General features: G+C 32.9%; 1 protein-coding gene across 1 annotated transcript in view; it reads right to left on the bottom strand.

Moving 5' to 3' along the window:
* Positions 1-1,036: 1,036 nt before the first annotated feature.
* The window catches only part of LOC129220603 (Fanconi anemia group M protein-like), a 41,408-nt gene continuing 27,113 nt past the window's right edge, over positions 1,037-15,331 (bottom strand). Inside the window, exons 9-14 of the mRNA XM_054855033.1 lie at positions 11,230-11,399; positions 9,890-10,096; positions 9,175-9,349; positions 7,028-7,155; positions 5,553-5,985; positions 1,037-4,568 (exon numbers count right to left, since the gene is read on the bottom strand). Of these exons, the coding sequence (XP_054711008.1) occupies positions 1,309-4,568; positions 5,553-5,985; positions 7,028-7,155; positions 9,175-9,349; positions 9,890-10,096; positions 11,230-11,399 (4,373 nt within the window). The 3' untranslated portion in view covers positions 1,037-1,308. The remainder of the gene's footprint in view (positions 4,569-5,552; positions 5,986-7,027; positions 7,156-9,174; positions 9,350-9,889; positions 10,097-11,229; positions 11,400-15,331) is intronic.

The raw sequence follows: 15,331 nt of genomic DNA, 5'->3' as shown, positions 1-15,331 counted from the left end.
AAACGGCATTATTTCGTTGTTGCATTACTTAAAATTCAGTAATGTTATTTATAATTAGATAATATTTTTTTGGCAATGTTTGAGAAGAAGATAAACATTTTGGTTTGGCAAGGCAGAACTAGATCTACTAAGCAACTGTTTTTTGCTGGTAGAATAAAAATAAATTGGCAGTCAGCTTTCAGCTGAAGCCTTTATTGGAAAACAAGACCCCTTCTTTTATTCTGCTGAGCGTTTTGTATAAAATCAACTTAAACAATAATAAACTATATTCTGTCGTGAAACACATAATGAATTAAAATTTTCTCAAATAAATATTAAACCTTTCCTTTTATATATGTATATAATTTAACACGCCAAAAGTTATGGGAAATTTTTCTAATGAAGAAGCATTTTGCTCCTGTCATACCATGATGGGTGATTTTCTAGTAAGTTAAAAGAGAATTTAATGGGAACGTTTAAAAGAGGGAGTTCTGACGTCATTAGATCGGGATTTTTATTACTTCATGGAAGCTCAGGTAAGCTCAGAGCTCAGGTAAAATTATGTGTGCAAATTTTAACTAACAAAACAATATGTTTTTTTATTTCAATGTGGGAGGGAAAATTTACATAGGATCATGGTATTCATACAAATCCAGTAATTAAAAATAATAAAATAAAAATACTGTAGAATAATTCTCACTTCAGTTTTCTTATACATAACAATGAGCTTTTTAACCGTATAGTACAAGTATAGCCTTGCGGTTACAGATAGTTAATAACAAAAGAAAACTGAATCAGTATAATCTACAGTTGTAACGAAAACATTAATCACACACACATAAAAAAAAAATTTATTTGTTTATACAAATTTAGCAATTAAAAACAACAAAATATAAATACTGTACAAGAATAAAGTCTCACTTCATTCAGTTTTCTTATAAATAACAATTTATGGTTTAACATTAATGATTCTGATATAAATCAAAGTTAAAATCTATATATAGACACTTTTTTATTCAAAGTTGAAAGACATTTTCCCCAATTCATATATTTCTTTTACAGTTTTAACAGAGAGACATTAGATAAAAAATGGAAAATTTTGCTAAACTGAAAAATGGCCAATGCCCTAAGGTTTGTCATGTTTGAATGTTGTTGAGAATTTGGCAGAGTAGGTTTTTGGTTCTTAAATATTGCATTTGGCAAGATTTTCTCCTGTTATCAAATGCTCAAACTAAAACGATTTACTCAAAAACAAGTATTGTGTTTGACACATTTCTAATGCATTATCTTGATTGTTTCATTTGAATTTCACATTTTTGATACCAATAATTAGGAATCAATATGGAAGTACTCACTCCTTAAATAATTAAAGATTTTCAAAGCTCTTTTGCTTGATATCAAACCAGCTTTCTTGATTTCGTGAGCAGAGCTCTCAAAAAACATTCTTAAAACAGGAAAATTGTACATGAAGTTGAAGGCACAGATGGGACTGACTAGAGGAAAACTGGAATAAAAGTTATAAAGGTCTTGATTACGGGAGTTTATTACAGTCGGCACGCTAATGTGGAGATTCCTTTTCATTTCTTTCTGGACAAGGCTGAACAGCAACTGGGCGGTGTGTTCAGGTGAAATGGAACACAAGATGTTTGTGTTCTCGTGCCAACAAACATTCAGAGAAAAGCTGAGGTATTTAGTGTCATTCTTGCTGAAGCTCAACCTCTGCTTGCGGTTATCTTTTTCGATGACGACAGTTATTTTCTCGTACATCTCTTGCATGATCTTAATTTTCTCAATGATCCTTGGCGGCATTTGCTGATTCAAAAATTCTGAATCGAGAACCCTTTCGATGGCCAGTCTGCTGCTGATTACGTAATCAGCGGAAGTTAAGTGCATCACCACTGGATTGATTCCGAATTTATTCCTCAAGAGGGAAATGACTGGTTTACCGGAAGCGAGTTCACGAGAATCAACGAGAATTGGAATGTTTCGGGGATTATTTTTACTTTCAGTGGTACTCTTCGAAGCCACAGCACTGTCAGCAGCTTCATCAAATCCAAAGCAAAAACTAGCTGGATGATTCCACACATCGTCAAAAGGAACTTCATTGCAATTTTCAAGGGCAGAGTTTGGGTTTCTTTTGTTTGCTTCACTGTCGTGTTTATAAACTACACCTCCACACTTCTCTTTTTCAGTGAATTTGACAGGAGCTTCTTTTTCCAATTGTTGATTTCTTTCAGTACCAAAACTTTCACTATTTCTTAAATCCAATATATTCTCATCAAAGTTTTCTAAATCAAAGCACATTACTTCATCAGTATCTTTATGACGAGCATCTTCACTGAAGAGTTTTTTTTTGCTGGATTTGACGTTGATCTGATTTTTTGATATTTCTCTTTTCCCTTGTTTGTTTTTCTCAATGGCAAAGTGCTCAATATCTTCAAACTCAGACAAATTCTCCAAATCAAAGCACATTACTTCATCTGAATCTTTATGGGGAACATCTTCATTTACATTTATCTTATCCATTGAAAATTTTCGCTCTTCCTGATTGTTTTTTTCAGCGCCAAAACTCTCAATACCTTCAAATTCAGATAAATTCTCATCTAAATTTTCTAAATCAAAACACATTACTTCATCTGCAAATTCTGGAGGAATGGAATGGTTGTCATTATATGTTACATTGTTTTGAATATTTCGGCAGTCTTCATTTTGAAAAGAAGAAAATAATAGAGAAACTTCATGTTTGGAAATTTTATTATTTGTGGAATCATAAACTATTTCAATATCATCTTGTTCAGGAAGACTTTTAAAATCAGAAGATGTTGCCTGTAATTTGTTTCTCCTATCACAATCAGGAAACATGTTGGAAGCTGCTGCATTCTGAGGCGCTGTATTATTGGGGACAACCGCAGCAGTTTTATTCAGAAACACCTTCCTTGCTAATTTTGATGAAAATTTTTCACTGTAAATGCATTTTTCCATTGCTTTGTTCACAGAATTTTCTTGAGGGTTTTCTGCACCTTTTGCTGATCTTCTTAATGTGTTTGAAATATTTTTACTTGTCACACTATCATCATTAAAACACTGTTCCTCACCACCGGTAAGTTTAAAACTTTTCTTCGGAGATGTTTCATCATTTGAGCTGCTAGAGTCCATTGTACGAATACGTTTAAATCTTTTCATACCAGTCTTTCTTCTTTCAGGTGTTTTGTCATTCTCAGAACTAAGATATTCAACATCATTATCGCCAACGCAAAAGCTATCAAACTCATAGTTGGAGTCGTCATAAATAGTTTCTGTAGCACCACTGTCATTTCGAGGTTCAAGAAATTTTAGTTTATAATTTTGCGGCAAGCCAGCAAAACCTTTTATTGACCTCAGATACAAAGCATGTTGATCAGTATCATTTTGTTGGGAAAGTGTACCATCATCTATAAAACTGTCATCTAACATGTCTTCATTTGCACTGAATTCTTCCTCAGAACTGTCTGGCTCCGAAACATCAGCCTGAGTGAGAAGAAACTTATTCCTCTTCCTCTTTTTACTTTTGGCACTTTTTGAATTGACTTTCTTGTCACTATGACTATCATCACTTTTTGAGCTGGTTGTTTTCAACTTTTTCACGAACTGGAAATCATCATCTGAATCATCGCTGTCGATGAACCTTCTTTTAGAACTAGAAGGAATGTCTGGCACCAATTCTTTAATGTTATTAGTTACACTCGACACAGAATCCTTGCAAACCCTTGAGGAGGCCAGAAAGGCTCTTGGCTCTGGTACTTTAAATAAGCTGTCATCAAGAATATTTTCCCGAGACAAATTCCTTTTAGGGAAACAATTTTTGACTGGACTACCTATTGTAGAAGACTGCAAAATGCTTTGTGAAGGTAAATTGTCCAAATTATATTCTTCGGCATCAGACTCTGGAAAAGCATTTGGAACTTCTGGAGAATTGTCTTCTGTGGATAGAGCACGCAATGATTCCTCTTTTCTTACTTGTTGAACAACACCAGGTCTAATAGTTGTATTATCATTACTTTCTGGACTCATTACATTTGGCTCATTAAGGCACTGCAATTCTGATTTATGAAATGTTTGTGGAAATACTTCAGATTTTGTGTTATCACAAATGTTCTCCTGAAGACAATCTGCCTCTGCAGGAAGAGGCGAGGTGAAAAAGTCAAACGAGATATCAAACTCTAACTTTTGTGTTGCCCCCAGATCTGCTTCTTTTATTGCTGGTAGCTTATCCTGCTCATTGTTTGAAAATTTTTCATCATTGTTACATTCAAAGACTGAAGGGAGTTGAGGAAGAGAACCATGACCAACTTCAGTTTCGGATTTTTGAGGCTTTTCATCTTTAGAAGAACATTCCGATACGGATGTCGACCTCTTCAAAAGATGCCTACAGTCAAAGTTAGGGACACTTTTGATGATTCGTTGTAACTTTTGACTATTTTTAGGTGGAGTGGGAGCTATTTCATCATCAGAACTACTAGGAGCATTTGACTTTGGACTTTCAGAAAGTGCTTCACTCTCCAATATTTGGTTATTTTTCTCTACATGGCCAGTGCTGTTAATCATGTCCACTAATTGAGTTAATGTACACTGGGTAGCGCCAACAGAAATATTTAACGTCCTTTTCTTACAATCATTATTAAATGAAGAACCAAAAGCTGATTTGTATGGATTTGTACTAGAAAAAATATTTATTTCAGAACTTTTGGGATTGTCAAACTCATTGACACAAAAATCTTGATTCTTTTCTGCTCTGAAGGAGCTAGTGCACACAACATCATTTTCCATAACAACTTTTTTAACTTTTAAGGTTTGGGAAAAAGAGGTATCAAGATTGGGTGAATTATCTTGTTTTGAGCTTGAAAACTGCTTTAGGATTGTTGAAACATCTTTTGAATTATTGGTTTTCAAAGTATTATCCACCTGAGGTGTCTTGGTTTCTCTTGCTAGGCATGATGGTGAAGTTGCAGTCTTTCCATGATCAAAATTAGGAACTTTAGAAGACTCTAAGATTTCATCCGGAAAATCAAAATCTAGGTCGAAAGAAATTGCTTCACAAGCCTCTAAACTGTCGAATACTGCACAAGAACTTTTGTTTTGTTTTTCAACACAGTTGAGATTTGGCGATTGAAGAGATGACACTATACTTTTGCCATCAGAAAGTTTTTCCATTTCCCTGAAATTACTTCCCTTGCTCATATAAAGAGAACCCTTTAAACAGCTAAGCTCATTTCTTATTGATTTACTAGTTAATGAGGAATCCAAAACATTGACATATTGGCTTAAATTATTTCGTTCATTTAAAACTGAATCATTGCTTGTTCGCAATTTTGTGATAGGGAGTCCGAAAGGAATATTCCTGCCTAGTTCTTTTGCTTTGCGTTTTAGTTTTGCAGTTATTTTTTTATTCAAAATGTGTAGTATTGTATCAAATGATTTAGTGCTTTTCACTTCTACCACATGATCATTGTCAAAACTTCCGACGCTTATTTTTAATGGAGGCGGCTTTAAATTGAGAGGAGGACCTTTATTTAAAGATTTTGTGAAATCAATACCAAATAATCTTTTCAGTAAATTGTCTTTGGGGCTGAATTTCTCACTATTCAAAGAGAAAGATGTTCTTTGAATGACTTCTTGCTCAAGCAAAGAGTTTTGTTCAGACCCTAGACAAATAACATCCGAGTCTTCTTCAAGTAACATGTTTTCATAGTCATACAGAGGCACATTATTCGAGTTTGAACCATTGTATACTCCTGTTTCACATTTTCTTGTGGGATACAATTTATCCAACATCTTGGGCGACAAGTCGAACTTTGGAATATTTTCTGAACTTGTTTCAATTAGTTCCATAATTTCAACAAGGGTGGACGTCTGCCTTGAGTGTGAAACGAAATGAGTCCTCTGTGGAGTTGTTTGCCATAGGATCCATTTAGAAAATGAAAGTTGCGAGTTATTTTGCTGATGAAGAGAAGAACCACTCTGTAAAACCTGTAACAGAATTTGCTATCTATAAAAAGTTGCAATACCTTAAGAAAAATTATTTCATGCACATATAACAGTCAAAAGTGACTGTTTTTAGCAGAATTAAAAATGCTTCAGGAATAGTTACTACTATACAATTAAAAGTTTTCCCACACTTTATGTTCAGAACACAAAAACCTTAATTTTAAATTAGGTTATAAACAATTTGGGTTCCATTTTAACAAATTAGTTCTGTTTCCCAATTCCTGGATGATACATACTGATTCACCTGCAGAGTGGTGTGCATAACAATTTGTAGAATAAATGTGTCTCCAGTGAACTTGAACTCACAATAGACACAACTGGATGAAATTGGTGATTTTTTCTGTTTAAATCATTCTCTGACATTTTGCAACATGCATTCTTGCTCGTATATCTCTAGACATTTAAATAAATGGGTTATTGTACAAAATTTATTCCTTATAGTTGTTTCTAATTGACACTCCAGGCAATTCTGGTTGGCTTAAACTTAGTTTCTTTTCTGTTGGAAATTTTAAAATAAACTTAAATTTTAGTCAGTAAACACAGATCACATTCACATAAGGTGTAGAGAAAAAACCCTGATATGGTAGAAGAAAACTAACTGCAGTTCTGAAATCAAGATGCTTATTTCATTCTGTAACAGCTCAAAAGTCTAACTGACCAAAATTTTTATTAAAAATTGTTCCCCTGAGTTAAGGTAAATCCAAACATTAATCAGCATGTATAATTGTATTATGCATTTTGAAAAATTAGTGCTTATAACACACCTATTATACACCCCATATGAGCATTAAGCTTGATTTTGTTTAAAAAATAAAGGTTGTTTCTTTTATTGATGTTTTTTTAACTTTTAGGTGCAAAATTAGGGAAAATATAATTAGTAGAAACTTAAAATTTTGAACTCTGCCCCCCCCCCTCCCCATGGTATTCTTGTGTTCAGCCTGCTTTGCACTTCTCACACCTTTCTGGTGCCGCCACTAACAAAGTTTATCTTTTTTACGGCATGAAAAAATAAAAAGGAACTTGCCTGTTTTTGGGGCTTTAAAGAGACCATTTCTGATGACGGCAGTAGTGGTTGATCATTTTGAGGCACCTTAAAGCATGCATCATACTCTGTTTTTTCTTCTTCATTCAGGTATGCAGTTGCTTTGTTTTCTGCATGAAAATTAATGTTAAAAAGCAAGTCACATTAACATGGAAAGTTTTCACACATAAAATGGATAATACAAAATGAAACAAATTATCACTAATTATAATTGAGACTGTCACCGGTGGCACCCCAAACTGAAACTTTAGTAAGGGTGGAAATTTTCAATTTGCTAAATAGAACTCCTAACTTTTCCAAATGATAAAACATGGGTATGCATACATAAGTTAATCTAAGTTAAGACATTTGAGAAGTCCCCAAATTTGCAGAGTCACTAGACAAAGTTTGCCGAATATGAGGAAGTCACAGGGGTCTCCTATTGGGGAGCACCTGGTTGTCAGTACCATTGGACTTAACAATATACAGTAGACCCTCATTATTAAGTGGGGGTTATGTTCCACGGAAAAACCGCATAAACCGAAACCACGTAAATTGAGACCTAATAGTGGTGTTAAAATAGAGGCTAGATTCCGTAGATGAAAAAATACTTCATTCTAGTGATGACTAATTGCACAATAAGTTCAATGTGTACTTATATCGATTTCTATGCACAACATGCACAAAGAAAATATAAATTAATTTTGTGTTCTGTTTATAAAGAACAGCTGGCTATGATAGTCTTATGGCAGTCATTAGGAATTTTTCTCTGTAGTTCTTTGCAGAGCATTAATGCATCCTTGATCACTTGCATCATTTCCGTAACAGAATCTTCCTTCACTAACAAATCAGAAAGATCATTTCTATTGTCTAGGAATGGCTCAAATTTTTCAATGTGAAAGTTTTTGATTGTGTGTCATCGATGTCAGTATCCTCGTTGGTTTTGTCCTCCTTTGTCACTCCTAAAAGTTCTTCTTCCAGTGATTTCTGAACTTTGAGTTTAATAACTTTACTTCTGGAAAGAGCTCTGGAATCAAATCCTATAAAATGTCTCCAGTGGCCCAAGCTCGATCATTAGCACGCAAATATGCAGTTTATTACGTGTAATCTGCAAACTTTAGGAGTTTGGATTTTGAAAGAGGAGAAAATTTTATCTGTTTTCATTACTGCAATAAAATAGAGGAGTCAAATCTTAAACCGAGTATAATCGAAACCGCATAAAATAAACCCGCATAAAAGGAGGGTCTACTGTAATACATACAAATTGGTGGATTCTTGTTATTTTGTATTAACAGAGTTCAACTGTGTTTAAATTCAAAATCTTATGAGACCAGGAAGGTAAACCCCAGCCTGGATTGACACTGGTTCGACCAGCAAAAATTGTAAAAACCATTGCATGAATGTGTTTTGGGGTAGTCAAAATGTGTAAACAAAATAAAAATTCTATTGAAGTGACTAAAGAAATTAGTTGATAATTTTTATGCATCAACTAAACCTTCGCTCTGACAAAGCAGACACAAACACAAGTAAAATTAGGTTTAAGAATACTTTCTAACATTTAAAAAATAAAAAAATAAAATAAGAAAGAAAAAATAAAAACTGAAGGATTAAAGGTAGTTTTAAGAGTAAAATTATCTTTTTTCACACCATAAAATATCATAGAAATAAAAACACAGCAACTATTTTGGCAGTGGATGCAAACAGATTTCCAAATTTTTAGTTCTTAGAACATATTGGTTCTGTTGTCCTCAGTATCTTAAAATGAATTAGCCTAACATTACTTTACCTTAACTACAAATTTAAACATTTGTCTTACATTGTATTTTACATGTTAATTTTGAAAACAAGTACTGAGACCTAACCTAGAGCCATTAATTTTACATCCAGTCGGACCTCAATATATGATTATTCCCTGGGACTTCACGCAACGGATTTTACGAGCGATTCATACTTGACTTTGACAGTAAATAAGCATGTATATAAAGTGCCTAAAATTATTTCTAAAATTTAATACTTTCAATAATAACAGTTTACCAGGCTATAATTTTTAATGAATTCCATTGATTAAAAGTAATGGAATGAACAAAAAATTTTATGAGCACTAAAAATCACAGAAAGTGAAACGTGTACTAGTAAGAAAGTGAAGTTACGTTTTTTCTTGGTAGGTATCTTCTTCACCTCAATCTCCACATTCTTCTTCACGCAGACGGGTTTCACCCCATTTGGAACCAGAGAAGGGTTGTTTTGATACAGCTGGGCACCTGAGAACCCCTTCTTGATGGCCTGATTAATGCTCTTCTTCTGATACTCACATGTTTTGTATGTCTGGAAAAAATGGTTTCAACAAACTGAATCAGGATGGATTAATGTAGGGGGGGGGGGGGAAATACAATAAAATGCTGTAGTTAGGGAAGGGGAAATGGAACGACATACCCTCCAATATTTGGTGCATTTTGTAACAATTATGCAAATTTAATGTACATTAATTTTAGAGTCTATCTGAACCATGAAAAAACCCTGATGGTTGCAAAGGATGCAGAAAGATGGTACAAAAAAAAAGGATATATGCATTTATTCGCTTGTATGAGGAAAGTAGGCTTAATTTTTTTTAAAAAACATTGCAGCAATTCAGCAGCAATCTTTAAACATCTGCTAAATATTATCCACACTACTTAACATTTCTTTAATAGGCAAAAGAAGGTGAATGGAAAAAAATGCAAAGACATTCTTACAGGCATGGGTTCTTTGCGCAATTCTCTTTTTTATTTAAGGAGGCGAGAAAAAGAGAATAACCATAAAATTAACATAAAAATTAAATTCAAAGAATGCTATTGATTAACAGGAAAATCACGCACATGAACTCACCTGCTCTTCTTTGCCTTCTGATAACAGAATAATGATTCGTCCCTTCCTAAACCTCCCTGTGCGACCCATGCGCTGCACTAGTCGAATGGGCGATTTTGGACAATCATAACACACTATCAGATCCACTTCTCCAATATCCAGACCTTCTTCTCCCACACAGGTAGCAACTAGAGTATTGTAGCCTCCTGTACGAAACTTTTCAATAACCTGTCAAGTAAAAAAAAAAAAAAAACTTTGCAATCAAAACAGGCTCAGAAGTGATATTTCATTTATGGATGATACAAAAAGAATGGTGAGCTTTCAAATATGTATATTTCTAAGAGTAAAAATGTTTTTAAAAAACGAATTTTTTACGCACTTAAACTATTCTTAAAACGTCCTATGCACCCTCTCCTGTCACCTAAATGACATCACAGCTGTACACTAACTCCTGCCGTAGACGATGTAGCATAAACACAGTCACAAAAGTAATTGCTGTAGTGATTCAATTTTTCAGTTTTTTGAGATTAGCTGATAAGGGAGGTATAGACACAGCATCCTTTGCCCCACAGGAATCAATCAAATGGTGTTAAGTCTGGTGACTTAGGGTGTTAATCATAAGGTGCTAAATCACCTTCCCCTAGTTGGCATTTTGATTAACCAAATAAAAAAAATAACAAGGTGGACACATACAGTAACACACAGAGACAGCTACCAGCAGCCAATTGAAAATTTACAACTAGCTCTGTCATTCAAGCTCCAACAGAGCTGTATGTCCAACATTCTCAAATCAATACTTTAATGAAACCCCATGATTCTTTTTGAACCACTCTTTATATCTGCAATTTATCTTTAAAAAATTACATATACATTTAAATAAAATAACTTAATCATTTTCAAAATAAATGCTTATATTTTCACTAATGCATGACTTTAACTATTATTAACTATTATAAATTAAAAAAAATTATTTCCAAAATACAATATTAAATGTAAATATTCTTAACCAGTCCTTTTACACTTTCTTACTAGAAGACAATCTGAAAGCTTTAAATCTATTTTAAAGTATCTGTGAAAAAAAGTGTTGGCAATAAAAAAAAAAAAAAAACCTCTATCACTTGCAAAAAAAGTTGATAAGAGAGCAAATGACTATAATAATAATTCAACTTCAAGCTAGAGCCAGAAATTTTTCAATGGTGAGGTTTTCAATATCTTTTCAAGTACAGATTTTGAAATCTTTTTTTTGCTAAAAGTTTTTCTCTTGGGCTTATCTTCAGATAGAAATCAAATTACTTTCTGCACCAAATGTAGTGGGCATCCACCAGAAAAAGGAAACCAAGAATTTCAGAGGATCAACTGACCTGTAGCTGCAGCTTCTGGGTGAAAGCAGTGCTAGAGCCAACTTTTGCAGCCTGTCCAAGAAAGCTCATCACTTTGATCACAGGCTCATGCCTGCTCAGTAGCTCTGTTATCTCCTGGACACTGTCCCTGTACTGGGAAAAGATCATAACCCTTGTTTGCTGCACATTATCTGAAAATAGACCACATTATTTCTTCACAAAGTTTTAGCATTTATATCAAATTAAATGCAACACATGGTATAAAATTTGAATTGCTAATTTTAAGTTGCAAAATCTGGTGATGAAATTTCGAATAAATTTTTAATGTTTTGCCCAAGGCTAGGACGTTGATAGATGAAAATTATTAAGAAATGCATCTAAAAATCAACAAAAATTACTTTAAATTGAAGAAAAGTAATGACCTTAAAATTTATTTAAGAAAAAAATGTTTCAGATAGTTTTTATGTTGTTTTTTTTTTTTTTTTAATTATAAATCTTAACTTGTAAGTATAAATGCAGTTAAACTTCTATGAGTGAACACCTCTATTGACAGCCAATTACCCTGAGGCACTGATTTTTTCCAACTTCTACTATACATTCAAAATCCTCTAGGAGAGACCATCAATGCCTCTTACAACGACCGGCAAATCGTTAAACTCAGTGCTAATAAATGAAGAAACTTTCAGTTAGAGAAAACCAAAACAAAGATAACCAAAGAAAAGAAATGGAACATTTAGTTTGTACATAGTCTTTTCTTGCTTACAAAAGTGGAAAAAAATAGAATAAGAAGGTAAAATCTACTATTTTGTCAAGAGGTTCAAGAAAAGGATTAAAAAAGGAGGTGGTAAATGGGCTACAAAAAAGAGGGCCTAGTTTTTTGCACCCTTAGAAAGTGAGACATGCTATCAAGAGGTAGGTCAGGCCTGCGTTCATCATTGTGAGAGAGTGATAAAGATGGCAGTTATCCAAAAGGTTGCTTATTGAAACTTATTAGTTGTTTATGAATGGATCGAAGGCTTTCCTAGTTCATTTGAGAGGTCGGAATCTATTATTAGCTCATTTAAACAACTAAGAAATAATCTTAGAATTTGACTAATGATAAGGACATGAATAATTAATTTTTTCAGCTAAAAGTTACTACAAAAGCAAAAGTTGTCTAAAAAACTACGAGTTTGAAGCTAGCAAATCTTTTTTCATATTTTGTAGCGAGGTAGTTTCTAAATGGAAAATTAATTTTATAAATATATTTTGTTTTTCAAAATTAAAACAAAAATTTTAGTTTCTCTAATTAAATATATTCTTAGAATAATGTTGATAATTAATATACTGTAAACATAATATGGCAAATTCATTTTTATTGCTGCTTCTTGCATGCTTGAAAACAACTTCTAAGAGCAACCAACCTCATTAAGGACCATTTTTGTCAGGAACGGAGTGGTTGCTCCAGGGAAATTTCACTGTAATATGTAAAAATGCATACTCATGCATTATAACTTCAATGCAAAAATAATTTAATTGTCAATATAAATCAATACCTTACAAAGTAAAAAATAATTTATAAATCTGGAAAAATTTTCGACAATTAAAATTTACATAACTCGGAAGACATAAGGAGGAGCACCTTTTGCTGCCTTACATCAAGAAAAGGAACGGTTGTCTTCACAAAAAAAAATTATTGCTCAAACAGAAATTTCTTTTAATTACATTTAGACGAATTTTAACCTAATTTTTTCTTGATATCCGTACACATTTATATGTGCAACGCAACCGAAACTTAATCAACCCCTCAATGCATTTTTATTATTTACTGAACGTAGTCAATAAGTTTTACAGCAGTAAAATATTTCTATTTTCAGATTTTACTGAAAATCAAATTTTTAGCTACTAAAAAATATAACGTAAAATATAATGAAGCACCTCGGATTAAGTGGAACCTTGAACTTTCGGGACTCGGATTTCCTAGATTCTATAGTTGTCTTAAAATCGAAAAACACAATAGCATCATAAAGCAAATTTCTTTAATTTTGAAAACAACATCAACATTTGGTTTTGAGGCATATTTAAGATGCCCCAGCTTTTTAACAATCAAAATTTGATGGAACAGAATTTCAGCTCATGAATTTAATGCTGGTTGCTCCTCCATTAAGCCACTACTTCAGATGCTTTCCCTCTCAAAATGACCGCTTTTTCTTGATTAAAAAAAGAAAAATGTTGCTTGACAACTGAAGCTGGATACAATCATAAACTCAGTGTGTGGGGGCTTTTAGTAATTTGCGCTGAAATGGGAACACATACACTATCATATAGACCCTTTTCTTAAAAAGTAATCAAGGAGGATTATGAGAACAGGAGATTTAGTTCAGTGTCCCATTCCTATCTGGAAAAAAACACATTATCCTTTGATGAGACGGGTCAAAATGAATTTTGTTTCGAAAATGGGGTTATTCAACTTCTGATTGCACTCCATCCCTTCCCTTGGCAAGAATTTAATAACGTATTTCATATTTCTCTGTCACCTATACATATAATAAAATAAGATGTTTGTGTGTGTGTGGGCGCACTTCCAGGGAAAACGTTAAGGCCTAGAAAGATGAAATTTGGTATACAGGTACAGTTTCTGCCGAAGATGTGCACCTCGGGCTTCGATTTTTGATATTTTAATTGGAAAAAAAGTTATTTAATGTCTTGTGTTTTTTTGCACTTTTTTTACCTTTCTGCTCACAGACCCTGAAACAATCGCACCACACAAATATTTTTTGTACTATAGTGTTGGAAATTTAGTTTTAAATATGATGAAAGAAAAAATTTTGAAAATAAAGCAATTTTTGTATTTTTTATGAATTTTTGAAAAAAACCCCTTTAGTTTGCATTTTTTCCTGGGTTTTATATTTTTCTAATATCATCCTGCGAGAAGTATCAAAGCCTCATTTCTAAAATTTAAGTAGGTAATAATAAAAACATTTCGCCCTTTTCAGAAGAAAAAAGTTCTTAAAAATACGAAATAGTTTTTTTTTACAATTTTTTTAATGCTGACCACATCATGTCTTTCCACGCATTGGTCAAAAAAAGCGTTCTTCAATCTTTTATGCCTCTGACGTCACTACTTGGATTTCAATTCAATATTTACGACGGAATCTTAACCGCAAACAATGTTTTTTTTTTTTTTTTTTTTACTATATAGCTTACTTCTACATTTTATGACGTGATGACCACGTGTTTTTCCGGCAGTGCTTGCTTTTTTTCTTTTCTTTTTTTGTTTTATTTAGTGATTGCATTTATTTCTTTTTCCATTCCCCCCTCCCCAATCTGGATGTTTTGCTGTATCTATATTATGTTACATTTCAAAGTTGTGCGCATTTAATTCAATAAAAACAGCAAGATTTTTTTTTCTTTGTCACTTACTTTACTTTGTTACTTTTTGCACACTATGACGAATTTTGGAGATAACTTTTTTTTTGCTCTACTTAAATAAAAAAAGCGGTTTTTTGTGTGATCTTTGTTTTTATTAGGAAATTGATTAACACTGCTGCCAAATTTATTTAAAGAGCTGCCGAAGGCGACAAACTTGAAGTAAAAAGGTAAATGACAAGTTAGTCAAAGAGCCGCTGTAAATGGCTGCTTGCATAGAAAGTTGAATGGCATAAGAAGGCGAACCAGCTGGTCGCGGCAGGCGGCTAGTTTTAAAATAAGCGAAGAAACTGCATGGCCAATGTCACTGTCATTTCTCATTCATTTGAAGAAATGAAAATGAGTTCAGAAAGTCTGAAAATATAAAACATGTCCCACTGAGTTTTTTTTTTTTTAGAAAAAAAAAAAAAAAAAAAACAAATATATTGAAGATCGGCTAAATTATGTAAAATTCCTTGCTTTTATAGCACTTATATCATGCATCTAACGATATTATTCACTAATTTAAAACAACTTTCATCAAGTGACTACCTTCCTTAAAGACCGATTTTTGCAGGAACGCAAGGAGAGAGGTTTCATATTATTAAGTTTCTTCATTTGAAAATACTTTTTATTTGAAATTTTGCTTTTTCTCTCATTAAAATGCACAAAATTTGCTTCAAGAAAAAAACCTATGAATGTTCTAATAATCCAAAAAATTTAAAAATGGCCTAAA

The sequence above is a fragment of the Uloborus diversus genome, chromosome 4 (genome assembly GCF_026930045.1).
Source record: "Uloborus diversus isolate 005 chromosome 4, Udiv.v.3.1, whole genome shotgun sequence".
Lineage (NCBI taxonomy): Eukaryota > Metazoa > Arthropoda > Arachnida > Araneae > Uloboridae > Uloborus > Uloborus diversus.
This window is presented reverse-complemented; position numbering and strand designations above follow the sequence as displayed.